The sequence below is a fragment of the Lampris incognitus genome, chromosome 7, assembly GCF_029633865.1.
Source record: "Lampris incognitus isolate fLamInc1 chromosome 7, fLamInc1.hap2, whole genome shotgun sequence".
Taxonomy (NCBI): domain Eukaryota; kingdom Metazoa; phylum Chordata; class Actinopteri; order Lampriformes; family Lampridae; genus Lampris; species Lampris incognitus.
Window position 1 is genome coordinate 14,519,479 of NC_079217.1, and position 16,993 is coordinate 14,536,471.

Genomic DNA, 16,993 nt, shown 5'->3' on the forward strand with positions numbered 1-16,993 from the left:
CGGAGCAAAAAGGCAACACTAATACAACATAGTTTCTCAGTCGTATCCCTCCAGACAGACAGTGATCAGTGTTGTCTCATGTGACACCTGACACTCGCTCTAGCATTACACCTGGGAAAGATGGGTGGTAACCAAGATGGCTGAGCCTATGGAATGAAAAGAAGAAGAAAGCCACCTTATTTTGTCATTGTATTCTTACAACAAATTGTATTCTTACAATGAATGTGTTCTCTGCATTTAACCCATCCTATTGTATAGGAGCAGTGAGCAGCTGCAGCACCCGGGGACCAACTCCAGTTCTTCTTTCCATTGCCTTGCTCAGGGGCACAGACAGGAGTATTAACCCTAACATGCATGTCTTTTTGATGGTGGGGGAAAGCGGAGTACTCGGAGGAAACCCACGCAGACACGGGGAGAACATGCAAACTCCACACAGAGAAAGGACCTGGGACCACCTGGGTTCGAACCCCAGGACCTTCTTGCTGTGAGGTAACAGGGCTAACCACTGGGCCACTGTGCTGCCCTCAGAAAAATAACTTGTCTCGGTAAAATAGCAAGAAAAGCTTATCAATAAATAAAGTAAAGGCAGATTTTTTGTGCATAATGGGGGAAACAGCTGGTGTTTAAATTTTAATTAACTTCATTTTTATCAACTCGCAAGTCATTGTGATTTACCTCGACACCGTTCAATGTTGCTATTTTAAACCATGATTGAATGAACAAAAAAAAACAAAAAACAAAACAAGCGATTATTATTTTTGAAAAGAATGGTGAGAAAATATGCTCTCTCAAAATAAAAAAACTCCAATTAATGCCTAGTTATTCACAGAGGATTTGGGAATGTTTTACAGTTCTGACCCTTCTCAGGTGAAATTCCAGGTTGCAGCTCCTGGGGCTGCAGAGACTTAAGGACAGGTGTAATGTTGGTAGTTGGTCTTCCAAAGAGCATATTGTAGCTGGTCATGTCTGATCCTTGAAGTTTGTGGAGGTGCCTTTGAGCAACAGTTGGAACTGCAAATATAAAGAGAAACCAGCTCGTAAGGAACTTTGATGAACTGTAATCTTTGCCATACCGTACTAAAATATTTATTTCAATGGGGAGAGTTTTGACTGTTTCATTTTTTTAGTTTACGGTACCGATGCCCTGGCTGACCACATGGTAATGTGCGTTACATTCATAGCGGGATCGGTTGACTTGCAGCCCAGATCTCTGCTTTGGTTGTTGGTAACTGTTCCTCGTCTCTGTGCTAGTGAAGTGGAGCACATCATCTCTGCCGTTAAGAGGTGCAAGTCGCTCTGCTGACTTTTAAGTGTGAATGGCTCCTGTCAGGCAAGTTTCACGACATCAAGGAAAATAAGCAGTAGGTGTAAATATTAGACTGAAAGTGTAATTGAGCAATTTGGACATGGTTCAAAGCATGAATGTTATAAATTCAGTTGTCGGGACAGTTGGATTGACTGCAACCCAGAGAAAGCCAGCAGGTTTCTCTACCTTGAGGTATGCTCATGAATTCGGTGCTGTAGGTTGAGCAGTATTGTGATGTCAATGCCCTCTGGATCGCCTCCTCAGATAACAAATCACCCAGAGGGGATCTGCAATCCGCAGAGCTCTGCATACTACCCTTAGGCAGTCTCCATATCATGAAGGACTTGGGGAAAATAGAGCTCAATAAAATGTATTACATGCTGTGACAAGTGATTTAACTTAAGTGTAATTCCTTTGGGCGAGGATTAATATTGCCACAGTACCAACCTGGTTGTTTCTCCTCTGTCCTGAAGCTCATCCTGTGCGAATGCATTCCGGCTTAGAGATCGGCTTCCAGCAAAATTCTTCATTGTACAAATACGAACCCACAGGCCCAGACGGAGTAAATGATTCTGACGTTTTGGGCCTATGCACAGACAAGCACAGAGGAGATAGAAAGAAACATACCTCTCTCTCTCTCTCTCTCTCTCTCTCTCTCTCTCTCTCTCTCTCTCTCTCTCTCTCGCTGACACACACACACACACACACACACACACACACACACACACACACACACACACACACACAGAAACAGAGACTCAAACAGAGAGACACAAACAGACAGACACAACAGAGAGACAGAAACAGTATATAGTTCCAGCAATGGGCAACATGATCCAGAAAGGGCCGGTGTGGGTGCAGGTCTTTGTTCCAACCAAGCAGTTGTACACCTGAGTCAACAAATCAAGATCCTTAGCAAAGACTGTGGGTTGACTAATAGAATCAGGTGTGTAACTGCTTGGTTGGAACAAAGACCTGCACCCATACCGGCCCTTTCTGGATTATGTTGCTCATCCCTGAAACATATCAGCCCCTTTACTGTAGTAATTACAGTAGAATATCTGCAGAAGAAGTTGGCCAGTCGATGAATTCTTTTTTTGTCCGATGCTTCACATGGATCCCACCTTTGTTGCTTATCTACAAATTGGTTTTGTTTTAAAATTCAATGTTAACATTGCTACATTGCTGCCATTGTAGTCCATCATGAAATAAAAGTCAGGGACAACAGCTTTAGACAAATTAGTTCAATAATCCAGAAAAATCTATAAATTAACCCTTAGCTGCCATGACCGTTGTCCAATTCTAAAAGAGAGAAATGAAAATAAACTACAAAGTAAAACTGGATTAAGAAGAATGTATCCATTCAAAGCGGCCAGGGAATTTGCTGAAACACCAGAACTGCAGTCGGAAAATGCAATGCTTGATTGTGTGAATTTTTGGCCTAAACCACATTTAATAGGCTTTGGGGATGTTTGGAGAGGTAGTTTAGCCACCCCTTGAGTGCCCCAGGAAGAGAGGCTGCCTCGGGGTTAACCGCCAGGGAGGTCCGCTGTCGTCACGGTGACACTTGCACAGCCACAGTGGACTCTCAGCAGGGGGGGATAATGCATTAAAGATTTAGCGTCAACCGTCTTGACTTGACTGATCCAGCTCCATCCTCGTTTAGCCCCCTTTTATTGACTTTGTTGCATTTCTAACATGACGTTTCCAATGTGTGAACGAAACAGACGCGGGAATTTTTTTTATACCGCCACCTGCTAGTTAAAGGACCGTGCTGATGTTTTTTGCGAGTTTTATCCCGTTTGCTACAATTTGGGAATGCACTGGCCCACTGTTGTTTATGTGAGTACCGTGTGTTGGTGTTTTGCGACAGTTGACTGCTTTACGGGAGTGTACGTGGCTTTGTAAAGAATTTTTATGTGGCATCGAACTACTGTGTGGACTTCCAGTTTTGTTGTGGGCTCACTGAACGTAACATTGGCGACGAGAGATGGCTGAGTTTAGTCTAACGCCACCGGCACCATTCTTGGCTGTGCCCGGCGAACCTTCAGTCTCGTAGACCGCCTGGTTGGATGGTTGTGGCTAGATGGGGTACAGCCACGGACGGGAGTGACGTAAAATCTCACCGGGCGTATTTCGTTGCTGTGGCGCTAGCTAGCCTAGCCTCCTGAGAGACATGGCGGCAAATTCAGAAGAAACCCACGAAGTCTATTTTCACAGTTCCCCTTCGTGTAGATCTTTTGAGGCGATTTTAAGAAAAATACGAGGACACACTAACGAAAATCGTTGTTTCGACAAAAGACAAGGCTTTTTGTCAGGAGGGTAAGTTTTCATCGCTAGCTAACGTTAATTATCGCGCTAGTTAGCACAGCTATCGATAGCTTAGCTAACGTTACAAATGTGACGTTACGTTAGCTAACCATTTGAAGTGGATTTGTAAGATATACGATATCTATGGATAAATAGCTAGTGTCGCAGACACTAGTTAACGTTAGCTACCGATTTATATAGACTTAGCTGGCATGCTAGCATTGGGAAGCAGTATCTTCATTTAAAATACACAATTACCAATTTTCAATAAGTGAAATTGTAGTTATTTTAAGTAAAACTAATTCATCTGACTCATCATTCATCTGGCTTTAAAAACCAAAGTTCAAACTCGCGGCAGCTCAGAAGATTAGCTAAGCTAGCTATTGCTATAGCAACGAAATACGCCCGGCGAGTTTTTGCGTCACTTACGTCCGTGGCTGTATTCCATCTAGCCACAACCTGGGCGTCCGGGTAGTGTAGCGGGCTATTCCGTTGCCTGCCAACACGGGATCGCTAGGTCGAATCCCCGTGTTACCTCTGGCTTGGTCAGGCGTCCCTACAGACACAATTGGGCGTGTCTGCGGGTGGGAAATTGGATGTGGATATTTGTCCTGGTCGCTGCACCAGCGCCTCCTTTGGTCGGTCGGGGCGCCCCCCCGCATCGGCAGAGATGGGGTGGAGCAGCGACCGGGATGGCTCAAAAAGAGCGGGATAATTGGGGAGAAAAAGGGGGAAAATTGAAAAGAAAAAAAACTTAAAAGAAAAATCTAGACACAATCTGGTTGGATAGTTTTGAGACTTATCTAAACACTTTGGACATTACCGACAAGCAGAAGACAGCAATACTCCGCCACTGCCTCAGCCAGGAGGGACAGAGGATATGTAGAGCAATTTCAGGAACCGTTTCCCCAGTTGCGTCCTACGTAGACCTGATCTGGTTGCTCCACAACCATTTTGCTGGTAAGCACCGGATCCTGCAACGCCAATGCCGCCTGAGGAAAAGAGCCCCAGCTACCTGGTGAGTCAGTCACTAGCTACGTGGCTAACCTGAGGGAGTAAGCGGGCCATTGCAGTTATGGTGAGCTGCGGGATGAAATGGTCAGAGACCAGCTAATTTGTGGGACCATGTGTGACAAGACGAGGGAGAAACTGCTTTTGGAATCAGACAATTTGTCACTTGAGGACGCTGTCAAAATAGAGCTCCAGGTCGAGTCAGTGCTAGAATGTGCCTCTATGTTAACTAGTAACCTGCCGCGCACGCAGCAGCTCCAGCCAGCGCAGTGCGCTGGTCACATCCACATAGCGTGGATTCGGACGGTGACATTCTTGTGCAGCAGACACACAGGCAACTTAACAGGCGGTATTGTAGCAATTGTGGGGCTAGCGCTCACAATAATAGGGCGCCGAACTGCCCAGCTCGGGGATAGAGATGCAAGAACTGTAACAAATTTAACCATTTTGCCAAAATGTGCCGCTCAGCCCCTGCTAGTAACACTGTTCAGGCCAAGTCTCAGTGAACCCACCTGACCACACTGAGTTATCGGTTACCATGTCAAATCCTGCACTGTGCAGCTAGGGGAAGTAAGCTCACCTCTACTACTAGACACTGGTGCTGCAGTTTTGGTGCTCAGCCTTTACACTTATAATAAGTTTTTTGCTCATATGTCGCTTAAACTACCCTCCACTGACCTGTGTGGTTATGGTGGCTCTAAGATAACAGTAGTGGGCACCAGCTCCCTATGTGTTATGGCACGACACACCTGCCATCCTTCACATTCCACATCTCCCAAGAGGGGCGCTAACATCCTAGGCCTTGATCTATTCATTGGGTTGGGCGTCTCCCTGCATGACCACAATGGGGCAGCTATACTTCAGGTCACCACCACATGGCAGCAGAAATGGCCTGCACTCTTTGATGGACTGGGCTGGCTAAGAACCTTTTACACACAAGCCCTTGGTGAGGGATGATGTGAGCCTCGTCATCCAGCCCTTATGTCGGAGCCCTCTGGCGTTGCATGAGGGTGTCAAGAAAGAGCTTCCGTCACTGTTGGACGACATCATCATTAAGTCGGTTGATACCGCTCCCTGGATTTCTAACCTAGTCATTGCCAAAAAAAAAACTGGGGGCCTCAGGATATGTGTGGCTCTCTGCGCCGTCAACAAGGCTATCATCCCAAATAAATATCCCTTGCCCACAGCTGAGGGGCTTACCGCCCTATTCTACGGTTCCACATTTTTCACAATGCTCAACCTACGGCAAGGATATTTGCAGGTGCCTCTGCACCCTGACAGCAGGGATCTTACAGCGTTTGTAATGCATGCTGGCGTGTTCAGGTACACACATGCCTTTTGGTCTAAGCTCTGCCCTCAGCTGCTTCCAAAAAGTCATGTCCACTGTCCTCGCCAGAATACCTGGGGTGGCAATGTACCTGGATGACATAGTCATCCATGGCATGGACCAACACACTCATGACGAGCGTCTCCACAGAGTGTTCAGCACCCTGCTGCGCCACAACCTGACGCTGAACAGTAGAAAGTGCACCTTTTCAGCACTGCATGTCGAGTTCGTGGGGTTTCATGTCTCAGCTAGGGGTATTCTCCCCTCATGTCGAACATCGAGGCCATCCACCGCATCCCTGAGCCAGCGTCAGCCTCCCAGGTGGCCTCATTCTTGGGTATGATGGCCTATTACCTCTGTTTTCTGCCTGGGTATTCCCAGACTACAACGCCCCTCTGCCTGCTCCTCGGGAAGGACGTGCCATGGACCTGGACAGCAGCATATTCGGAAGCAGTCTGCTCACCAACTGCACCTGTGCTGGCTCATTTTGTCCCGTCATGCCCTACTATGGTCACCTGCGATGCCTCTGCCAGAGCAATGGGGGCCGTACTTTCTCAGGAGCAGCACACCGTCGAGAGACCCATGGCCTTCACCTCCAGGGCCCTGACACCCACAGAGCAACGCTACTCAGTGGGTGAATGGGAGGCATTGGCTTGCATCTGGATGTTTGAACGATGGCATCTTTACCTGTACAGACGTCAGTTCACGCTCCGGACTGACCACCAGGCACTCACCACGCTGCTGTCGGCCTCAAGCTCAGGCCACAAGCCCTTGCGGCTACACAGGTGGGCCAGCCGCCTCAGACAGTATAACTATGTGCTGAAGTTCACGCCGGGGAGGGATAATGTGGTAGCAGACCTCCTCTCCTGCTCTATTGATGCCCCTACTCCGACTCTTTCACCAGAGGATGGTGAAGCAGAGTTCATACAAATGTTGTGCATGTCCCTCCAGCCAGTCATCGCGCTGGATGAGCTCAAACAGGCATTGGAACAGGACCCTATACTAGCAAAATTGCATGTACATGCGTGCCAGATGGCCATCACAAGTGCATGCCGAACTGGCACCTTATGGTAGAATCAAACATGAGCTCTCCTGCTGGGAAGATGTCTGTGTCTCTCGGGGGCTTTGCACTGTGGTCCCGAGTGCCCTGCGTGCACGTGTTTTAGCCATGGCGCACGAGGGTCACTTGGGCATAGTGAAGCTTAAACAGTGATGCAGAGACTTGGTGTGGTGGCCAGGCATCGACCATGATATTGAAACGCAGGTCAGGGATTGCACTGCACGCCTCCTCAGCGGCGAAACTGGACCACCAGCCACACCGCCCTTACAACCTTTAGCATGGCCAGCCTGTCCCTGGGACACCATGTCCGGTTGGACATCTGCGACGAAGTACATGGGCGAGGGGTCCCTCATCATCAGCAGTTCTTGGTGGTGGTGTACGACCTCCATTCAAACTGGCCGGAGGTTGTTCCGGTGGGAAGAGTCACCACTAGGGCTATTATTCATGTCCTTGACAGCTTGTTTGGAAGATGGGGTCTGCCCCTGTCCATTACCACCGACAATGAGCTCCTGCTAACCTCCGCAGAATTCTCTTCCTACCTCCGCAGCAGAGGCATTAAGCACCTCCGCACTGCCTACTTTTACCCTCGGGCCAATGGAGTGGCAGAGCATTTTAATCAGACTCTTAAGAATGGTATTAGAGCACACCTGTTCCAGATTGCCCTGAATCAAACGCTGATGCACTATAGGGCGAGTCAGCATTCTACCACTAACACCTCTCCGCCATCCCTAATGTTGGGACGTGAGATGGAGCTCCCACTGGATAGGCTCAGGGCCCGGGGTATGGCAGCACACACACCTCGGCGGGCCAAAGCAAAACAGGCCATAGTTAGGCTTCAGAGGAAGATGGAGCAATGCTTCGACAATGCACGTAGGGCCTCCAGTTTTGTTGTCGGCTCACTGAATATAACACCCACCCAATAGTAAATTTTCCAAATCACGCTGGTTTTTTTATTTATTTTTGTATTTTTATTTTTTTCGAAATTACCCAACCCCTAATCTTAATTCAAACGCTCTGGTGATAAACCCACTTTAATATGCTCTGGCTCTCCAGCTAACACTTACACAACCACGAATGAGGTGGGATTTCATATTTGGTCTTTTTTTTCCAGGGACTTTTCCCCCCCTAATCAATCCACGTGTTCACCCGTATTATCCTGCAATGTTTGACAACAACAAAAAAGAAAAAATTGAGGTACCTAAATGTTTGCTGTGATGGATTGCCTCTGTTATGCAAATTTCCGGTCTCTGCAAGTTAATTTTCTATCGTACTGAAAAGAAAGGAAACCAATGATTGTCCGGAAGGTAGGAAGGAAAACACATTTAAAAACAAGCGAAGAAACATGGTGGTACACTTCAGAAAATGGTTGAAAGTGATGTAAACTATTCACAATTTTGTCGTACGGTCCTTTTAATGGTTTAAAAGCCCACGGTGCTGTCGGCGTTTGGCATGAAAGGTCGTGGTATAAACACATAACCTCTTAATAACACACCAGACAGCTCCTTGGTGCTGAAATCCCACCCCAGCCTATTGAAACCCATGCAACATTACATGGAGGTTGGTTAATACCAGCGCTAAATACCAAGTGGAAGGAACATTAGCTGGATAGTTGCTGTCTAACTTGCCAAACCATTCCCACTGCTTTTTTCACCTCCTGTTATATTTGTTTGGGCATCGTGTTTTTTTTCCTGCCTTGTTTTCAGTTTTAGCGCCATGTTCCGAGTCGTGATTTTCAGACAACCAATCACAGGCTGCAGCAACTCAGCGGTTGGAACGCAAGCGTCCAATGGGATTCTTCGGGGAGTTGGCTGCAGCCAATGACTTGCAGCCGGAGCGCCGACAAGCAGAATGAATGTAGAGTGACTACCGCGCTACCAAAAGACCGCGCGTTGACGGTGCCTCTCCTCCCATTGTTTGAGATATAACGACGCACAGCTGGCCTGATACTGATCTATTTGGGGTAAGAATCATATTTGACATAGTTAACCGAGAAAATTAACGGATGACAGATATTTACCAACGAACCGCTAAGTCATGCTGTACAACTGTGGTTAGAGTGCGTTGTTTTGGTTTTGTTTTTTAGCTGAATAAAGGACCCTAATGGTAGTAAGGTTGCTAAAGTGGGTTTCGTGTATTTGCTAATATCAACCAACACTAACTACTTATTTACTGACGGCTGGCCGCTTGGGGAACGTTGTTGTCTGCTGAGTGAAATAAATATAGTGCCGCAAAGACCAAGAAGAGAAACACATGATGAAGGATAACTCCCCCCCAAAGACGAAGTTACTACGTTTTGGGTAGCGTAACGTCCGCCAGCATGTAGCTGTTAGCATTTAGCCATTCAGTTAGCCTGCTAGCTTAGATGACAATGATCACTGGCCGCGTTGATACCCCAAAAGCTAGCCAGTTATTGGACGTAGGATAACAAAGCTAAGGCAGCCAGTGTAACACAAGGGCATCGTTCCACAGTATGTTTTAACTGAAACACTTTGATAACCCCCAATTAACCTGACATGTTATCCAGACAGGCTAACTGGTGTAAAAAAACAAAAACAAAAAAAACAGGGACGCACATCACGCTAGCTGTTCTATCCAGCTTCTAGTAGGTGTTTTTATAGTTATCCGTTGCATTATCCATTCATAGCGATGAGTGGTGTAGCTAACATTAGCCAGCTGCGTAGATGGCTAAGCCAATGGTGAAGCTAAAATCGCGTGGAAGGAAAGGGGCCATGCTGGCTAAAGCTAGGGGAAAATCACAAACGGCAGATGGTAGCGGATGCTAACGTTAATGTTATGCACCCTTATCATTGTCTTGAGCCGGTAACGCGTTGTCTTTGGAATGCTCCTAGACAATGGTTCATAACTTAGCAGTTTTTGATTACTAGTTAGAGGCTATATCCTTGTAAACACACATTGCAAACTAGTGCCCTACAGCTATTGAAGTTAGGTGCAGTATTTAAGAAGCATCTTGGTCTCCTTCATACAATGGCTCATCAGTCATGCCAAACACCCCCTCCCTCTACCCAATCTAAACAATAGATGGAACTGACAAAGCAGAAATGGACATTTGAACAGAATGATATTTAGACATGGTCATTACCGCTGTGTTGTACACTTGGATGCATTTCACACAAAATCTTTTTCCTCCCATTAAGTTGCTCAAGATGGTGAAAGATCCAAGGAAGCCAAGGGGCAAAATGTCTTCATATGCCTACTTTGTGCAAACATGTCGGGAGGAGCATAAAAAGAAACATCCTGACGCGAGTGTCAACTTTGCAGAGTTCTCCAAGAAATGCTCTGAGCGATGGAAGGTAGATTCAGTACTGCTTTCAATACATGGTGCATTTTGATTTCTGCTATAATTCAGTACTACTGCCCCCCTTCCCATCCACCCCTGTATGTCTGTGTTATGTTTATCTGTTGTCTTGTTTCACCCTGTTTATTGTAAATCGACTTTGAGTGTTATAAAAGTGCTATATAAGTTAATTTATTATTCTTATTATTATTTGGGAAATTCCCCATTTGTTTGAAATGTAGAGCATATTGATGCTTATAGTGTTATTTTTCCCAAAGACAATGTCATCTAAAGAGAAAGGCAAGTTTGAGGATATGGCGAAACAAGACAAGGTTCGCTATGAGAAGGAAATGAAGAATTACATTCCACCCAAGGGCCAGAAGAAGAAGCGATTCAAGGACCCCAATGCCCCCAAGAGACCACCGTATGTACCCTTATGAACTCTTGTAGAAAAACATAATTCATTTGATTGACTTGGTTATAGTCGCCTTGACATTGTCATTTGTTCCATAGGTCAGCATTCTTCTTATTCTGCGCAGACTTCAGGCCCAAGGTAAAGGGTGAGAACCCAGGGCTGACTATTGGAGACACGGCAAAGAAGCTGGGAGAGATGTGGAATAGCTCTGCTGCTGAACAAAAAAAGCCATATGAGAAGAAGGCTGCCAAACTGAAGGAGAAGTATGACAAGGTAAATGGTGTTCAGGGAACTGAAGCTAGACTCCTTTGTTGATTTGATTGCATGTCAATTAATGTTGTCATCATTTGGTTTGCGTGTTAGATTTCAGGGCTCCAGACTGCGACCACAACCTTTTTTTATTTTCTTTTTTTTTTTTTCCCTCACAAAGGTAGCACTGGCGCGACAGCACAATGTATGTTTAGAAAAAAAATTCTTTGTGCGCTGCCTGTTTGAAACTGTTCTGGTCTGGTTGTGCCTTACAAATAGCTACAGTAAATCTTGTCACTGTAGAAATGGTACTGAGGCAACTACAGACAACTCCTGCAGGCTATACCCCTCTCCATCCGAGTTGTTATAGCAGTGTTTACTCATGTGCAATTTGCGCATTAATTATTGTAGGTATGTAATAGCAAACATTGAAACTAATGTGGACAATAGCAGTGAGTGGCGATGAAACATACTATCAAGTCATATTTTCTACCAAACACATGAAGTGCTGTGTACCCAGTAACATTACAGCAGATGAGGCACAAGGGGAGAGATAGTTAAGTCAACTAAAAAAAAATTGTGTAGCACATTTAAACCAATCGCCATTGACTAAAGTGCTAAACAGGCTTAAAATACCAAATAATCGAAAATAACAAATAAGAATAAAAGAAAACGATAAAACATTTTATAGTGATAAAACATTTTATAATAATCTTTTATAATAAAAGAATTTCCCACACAATAGAGGGTGAAGTCAAGGTGTCAAGCTCAACTCTAATTGAAAGCCAACGAGAAGAGGAGACCGATGAGCTGGAAAATGCTGCTAAAAGAAAAGAGATAGTTATCCGACAGGAATGGCTAGTTGAATTTCCTTGGTTGAGGTTAAACGAAGAAAAGAACAAAATGCACTGCTGAGTGTTATTTCCAGTGCTGGCAACACAAAGTTTGCTACAGCCACAACTAACTTCAAACATGTGACATTAAAGTTGCAAAAGTCGTTATTTCATATAAGGTCTCCCTCTCCTAATTTCACCATAAATATATACACACCTGATGGTAAAGGAATTTGAAAACATTTCTAAGACAATACACATTCTTTTACATTATGCCACAACGGACACGGTGCCACCAAATCGGGCACTGGTACTACCATCTGAGAGACTTTGTGGCACCAGTGCCACCGGTAGGAAATTTTAGTCTGGGGCCTTGGATTTAGTTTTTCTCCAACCATATGAAATGATTGAGCTTTGTCATAACTGAATCCCAATTTCTCTTACGTTCCATAGGATATTATTGCCTACCGTACTAAAGGGAAATTGGATTCAGGGTCGGCTGCCGCAGCAGAGGATGACGATGATGAAGATGAAGAGGACGAGGGAGATGATGATGAGGATGATGACGAGGATGATGATTAGATTGCCTAGGGATGGGGCCTGAAGTTTTGTTTATGCCATATAACCCTAATATACTCAATTTACCCAGTCAAACTGAACAAGAACATGTATATTTAATGTTTTTAAGATGTACAGTGTTATCCTCCCTTTTTTGTAAAGTTAACACTACATATCTTAAGTTTGAAAATTTCTAGTGGTTGTTCTTTATCCCCGCCATATTCCGTAACAATTTAGAAGGACTATAAAACAGTATTGAAGTATTTAGCCTCTAGGTGTACAACTCAAAATAAGATTTTTGAGTTGGTAGTGTATTTTTTTGAAGATTTTTCCTGTGTTATGTCTTTTTTTAATTGTTCTTTGAATACCACTCTAATATCAAAAGCAGCTGTTTACATTAAATAATTTCTTCAATAAAGGTCTTTTTTTTTTTTTACGAAATTGAGTTTTTCTCAAGTTAATTAGTAGTAAATCTCTGAGTAAGACTAGATTGCCGATATACTAAAAAGACGAGACTGCCAAATTAATATCTAGCCCAACCTGGAGGGAATAAATCCAGTTAGACTCTCAGTGGTGCAAACCGTTCTGATGGGGTTTGGGGCTTTTAAATATCGTTCATAACTGATGGCTGCATCAACAGAAAGGAGGCATATCAGATGACTTGTTTTTGTGCTGTTATATTGGAAAATAGACAAAAAATGGAAGAAGAAGGCTACATATCTTGGGCTTTTGGAAGCAATGCAGAACAAATGCCATTTAATTGCCTTGTGTTTTAAAGCATCTGTTTAGATATAAATATTTAGATGGGTTAGTGGCTAGGAGGGTAGCTACACTAATGAATACAATGACCACAAAACCTGAACCTTGTTTAGATATATTAGAGGAAGTGCATCTTTTCACACCTTATTTTAGCTTTGAACACAACATTACAAAACTTGGAATAAAACCGTATGGGAGATAAGTGCAGGAGCTAAGATCTGATTAATACACATATCTGGAAAGCTGTGTAGATGTGTGTTCACACTTCATCCAACCCTGTGCTTTCATAACAGTCTCATCTTTCCCAATTTTGAATGTCTGACTATCTTGCAAAATACTCCTGGAGAATAGTTTGGCGCCAGTTGTCATTTGTCTGGTAACGGTCCACACAGGGATAGGCAACATGATCCAGAAAGGGGCCGGTGTGGGTGTAGGTCTTTAGCTCCAGCCAAGCAGTTACACACCTGATTCTATCAGTCAACCAATAGTCTTTCCTTAGGACCTTGATTTGTAGACTCAGGTGTGTAACTGCTTGGTTGGAACAAAGACCTGAATCCACAGTGACCCTTTCTGGATCATGTTGCCCATCATCCCTGGACCGTTGCGAAAGACAACATGTACGTACCGGGAGACGACAACAATTCGGTTTAATTCCAGGCTGAATTGTTCAGATCCCATTTACTGCACAACCGTAAAAAGTATGAGGTGGCGCCCATGTTTCTGGAACAAAGTACTTTTTGTGGGCTATGTGTGTGCGCGCCCCTAGTGAGGCCTCAGGAGGGGTCTATTGTGGGTCTCCGCAGGGCTAGGGTTCCCGCTCTTTGTAACTGGAGATAGTCTCACAGTCACTGTGGCCTCAGAGTCACTTAAAGGAGGTTCACTTTTCCATTTATCAGTCTGCTCTCCGCTTTGCAGCGCTCCCCGTTGTGATGCAAACACGTTTCTCCTTAAAGGTGTTTGAAAATATGACTGAATCAGCCGCGGTCTCCCAATGAGGCAGGCTTTTCGTTACGTGGATATGGACATACTCAATGCCTCGATTTCATGTATCACATCTGGGGGGGGGGGGATCATTGTAATGACAATCTCCTTACCCTGGTCTCAGCCAGTTTTATTGTATGTGATAATAAACCGATGAATTGAATTTCAGCGCCCCGGCATCATTTTCTCAGTAATCCATGACTAAATTGGAATTGTCGCTGTTGGTTTAAACTAACACTTTAAAACACCTAGAGAGGGGAGATTCATTAGAACATCATTCCAATGCAAGTCACATAGCCTTATTAACTTTTACGAGTTGCTCCAAGATACTAGAAAATGTGCTTGTTTAAATTGATTTCAGTTATATTGGGACCCTGGATCTGTTCGTCTCAGCTCAGAGCCATTCATCATTCTGTGCTATTATGTTTCTTTAGCCTGCTCGCTTTTGAAATCTGTGCCTTAGTCTCCGTTTTTTTCTCTCTCCTTTTCTCTCCTTTCACCCTCTGAGTGAATGCCTTGCAGTCTGTGAATGAATTCCCCCATCTGACATGAGGCAAGAAAAGGTCACCCGGGGGTACCTTACTGGAGGCAAACATTCAAATGGTTTTCTTTCTAAATTAAGGAACCTCTGAATTACAATAGCAAAATGCAGGGAGGGAATGCTGAATGCAATGATATAACAAAGCATCCCTCTGCTATCTCTGCTCTTATAACAAAGTTGGAGTATATATATATATATATATATATATACACACACACACACTCCATCTGTGTTAAGAGAGCAGAGATACCAGAGGGATGCTATGTTTATATATATATGGAAAAGTGAGAATATTAGAATAATTCAATCACTTATGCGCCCTGTTTTCTTGTGAGTAAAATTAAATTAGGTAGAAAGATTGAGAATGTCGACAAAGTTTGGCCATCTTTCCCATTTCGTTTGTCCTGTTTTGTCCAATGAAAGACGCATTCTGACACAAGATCTGCACAGGATGATGTCAAAGGGGCGTGCCACTCTGGCTTACAGGCTGGGAAGATTGAGTAATCACTATGGATACAGCCTTTATAGTTGTGCTTTGCTGGGTGGATGCAATGCTATGCAGTCTCCAGGACTCCACTTTATTCCCTGATTAGTCTATTACGCACCAGGATCGCATTCTCATCTTTTATCAGTGTCATTATGGCCAAGTAGAAAGTGCGTTCAGTGGGTAAATTTGAATATGGACACTACCGGACAATGGAGAAAATATACAAGTTTAATGTTTCATTTTCTGGTAAGTTGGCCTGATCCATTTTAGCGGATTTTTAGAAGTATATGTAGTGGAGAGAGATATATATGAGTCAACTGAATTGGACTAAATGTACCTTTATGGCTTTGGATCAAGTTAAATTCTGCATCCTACATCAAGCGAAAGTTGGTAGTTAAGTTTTCCACATATCCGACTGGCGAAAACGTACTGACAAATTATGTTTTGACAGTAACGCTGAAGCAACTACACTACTGACAAGGTGTAATTTCGCTCTGCTCTCCTAAAAATAGACGAGTGATCTTTTCCCTAAATATGTCAAGTTTTAAATCCTGTCTTTTTAAGTAGATGGGAAAGTAATGTTTCATCTCATAATAATCCATCCACTTGGCTTTTGTGTGGTTCTGCAGGTGCTACACGCCACGCTCTCTGATCAGTCTGCATCTACGAGTACGGCAGAAACAGGCAGTAAGAGGCGCTATGCACGTCCCTCTGGTTACTACATGGCAGGGGATGCCGTGGACACTGTGTCCACGTACGGCACAGTCACCTTGCACTCTCATAACAGACTGCGGGCACCGTTGTCTTTCGCGAAGTCTGTTTATTCATTTGAAGTGAAAGAAGACATAATGCCAGGTCAGTCTACTGTGCTCCAAGGCCTTCCTCATGTAAATAAAGGTGTATGATAAATACCTAATAATGACTAGAAGTCAGTGAGAGATGACAATGGGTAAATCAGATGATTGTTTTCAAATTCCTAAAATCATATCAGTCAACTGGTATTTTGTGATTAGTACTCCCCCCCCCCCAAATCCCCTTATTTAGTATGCACCACTTTTACGCTTTGCAGCTCAATATAAACACGCTGGCAAGTATTCGTAGGAAACTTGCAGTTGGTTTTTGACATGATGGTCAATTGACCGGCCGTTTTGATGTGCCCTCTCCCATGTCTTGACAGGAACAGTGGTGGGAAAAGTGGAGGCAACGTATTTCAAGAGTCTCGCGCCTATTGTGTACTCGGTGCAGGAGGATGACGGGGAAAACCTTTTCCTCCTCAGCCCACACTCTGGGGAGTTCCTTTTATCCCGCAGCCTGGATTTTGAGAGACAAAGATATTATGTTCTCACAGTGGAGGTGCAGCAGGGAGGTTTGCAGGTGTCCAGTGTCAGGGTGTACTTCAATGTGTTGGATGTGAATGACAACCCCCCCGTATTCAGACAGGATACCTATTCTGCCTCAGTGCTGGAGGACACACACGTTGGCACTTGTTTCCTTCCCTTAAATGTATCAGATAAAGACAACGGTAAGCGAATCATGTATATGTAAAAAAAAAAAAATCCCAAAAGGTTTAACCATCAAAATGCGGATGCTGACAAGTACTGATCACGGCAGTGAAAAAATACGTCTCTGGAACTGATCTGCGAGAAAAGAGATGAACATGGGTAGACATCCTCTTTCCATCCCTGAGTGAAATTCCCTGTCATAGTAAGACTTACCCCCCCCCCTTTTCTCCCCAATTGTACCCATCAAATTACCAAATTACCGTCCCAGTCACTGCTCCCCCCCGCCAATCCGGGGAGGGCTGCAGAGTACCATATGTGTCCTCTGATACATGTGGAGTCGCCAGCCGCTTCTTTTCACC

General features: G+C 44.4%; 2 protein-coding genes across 2 annotated transcripts; one reads left to right on the forward strand and one right to left on the reverse strand.

Annotated features, from left to right (window-relative positions):
* Positions 1-105: 105 nt before the first annotated feature.
* Positions 106-6,087, reverse strand: LOC130115914 (testis-expressed protein 26-like). The gene is given in 7 exon segments (XM_056283773.1): positions 106-146; positions 859-1,011; positions 1,138-1,299; positions 1,493-1,649; positions 1,742-1,892; positions 3,273-3,388; positions 6,046-6,087. Coding segments are annotated over 7 exon segments (822 nt in total).
* A 2,762-nt stretch (positions 6,088-8,849) lies between these two features.
* On the forward strand, positions 8,850-12,805 carry LOC130115931 (high mobility group protein B1-like). Its single transcript, XM_056283818.1, has 5 exons — positions 8,850-8,974; positions 10,170-10,325; positions 10,588-10,733; positions 10,823-10,997; positions 12,260-12,805. The coding sequence occupies exons 2-5, from the start codon at positions 10,179-10,181 to the stop codon at positions 12,386-12,388; spliced, it is 597 nt and encodes a 198-aa protein (XP_056139793.1). The 5' UTR covers positions 8,850-8,974; positions 10,170-10,178; the 3' UTR covers positions 12,389-12,805.
* Positions 12,806-16,993: the final 4,188 nt, after the last annotated feature.

Coding starts and splice junctions, on each gene's coding strand:
- LOC130115931 (XM_056283818.1), top strand. CDS start 10,179: ATGGTGAAAGATCCAAGGAAGCCAAGGGGCAAAATGTCTTCATATGCC. Junction 10,326..10,587: donor AATGCTCTGAGCGATGGAAG/GTAGATTCAGTA, acceptor TTTTTCCCAAAG/ACAATGTCATCTAAAGAGAA. Junction 10,998..12,259: donor TGAAGGAGAAGTATGACAAG/GTAAATGGTGTT, acceptor TACGTTCCATAG/GATATTATTGCCTACCGTAC.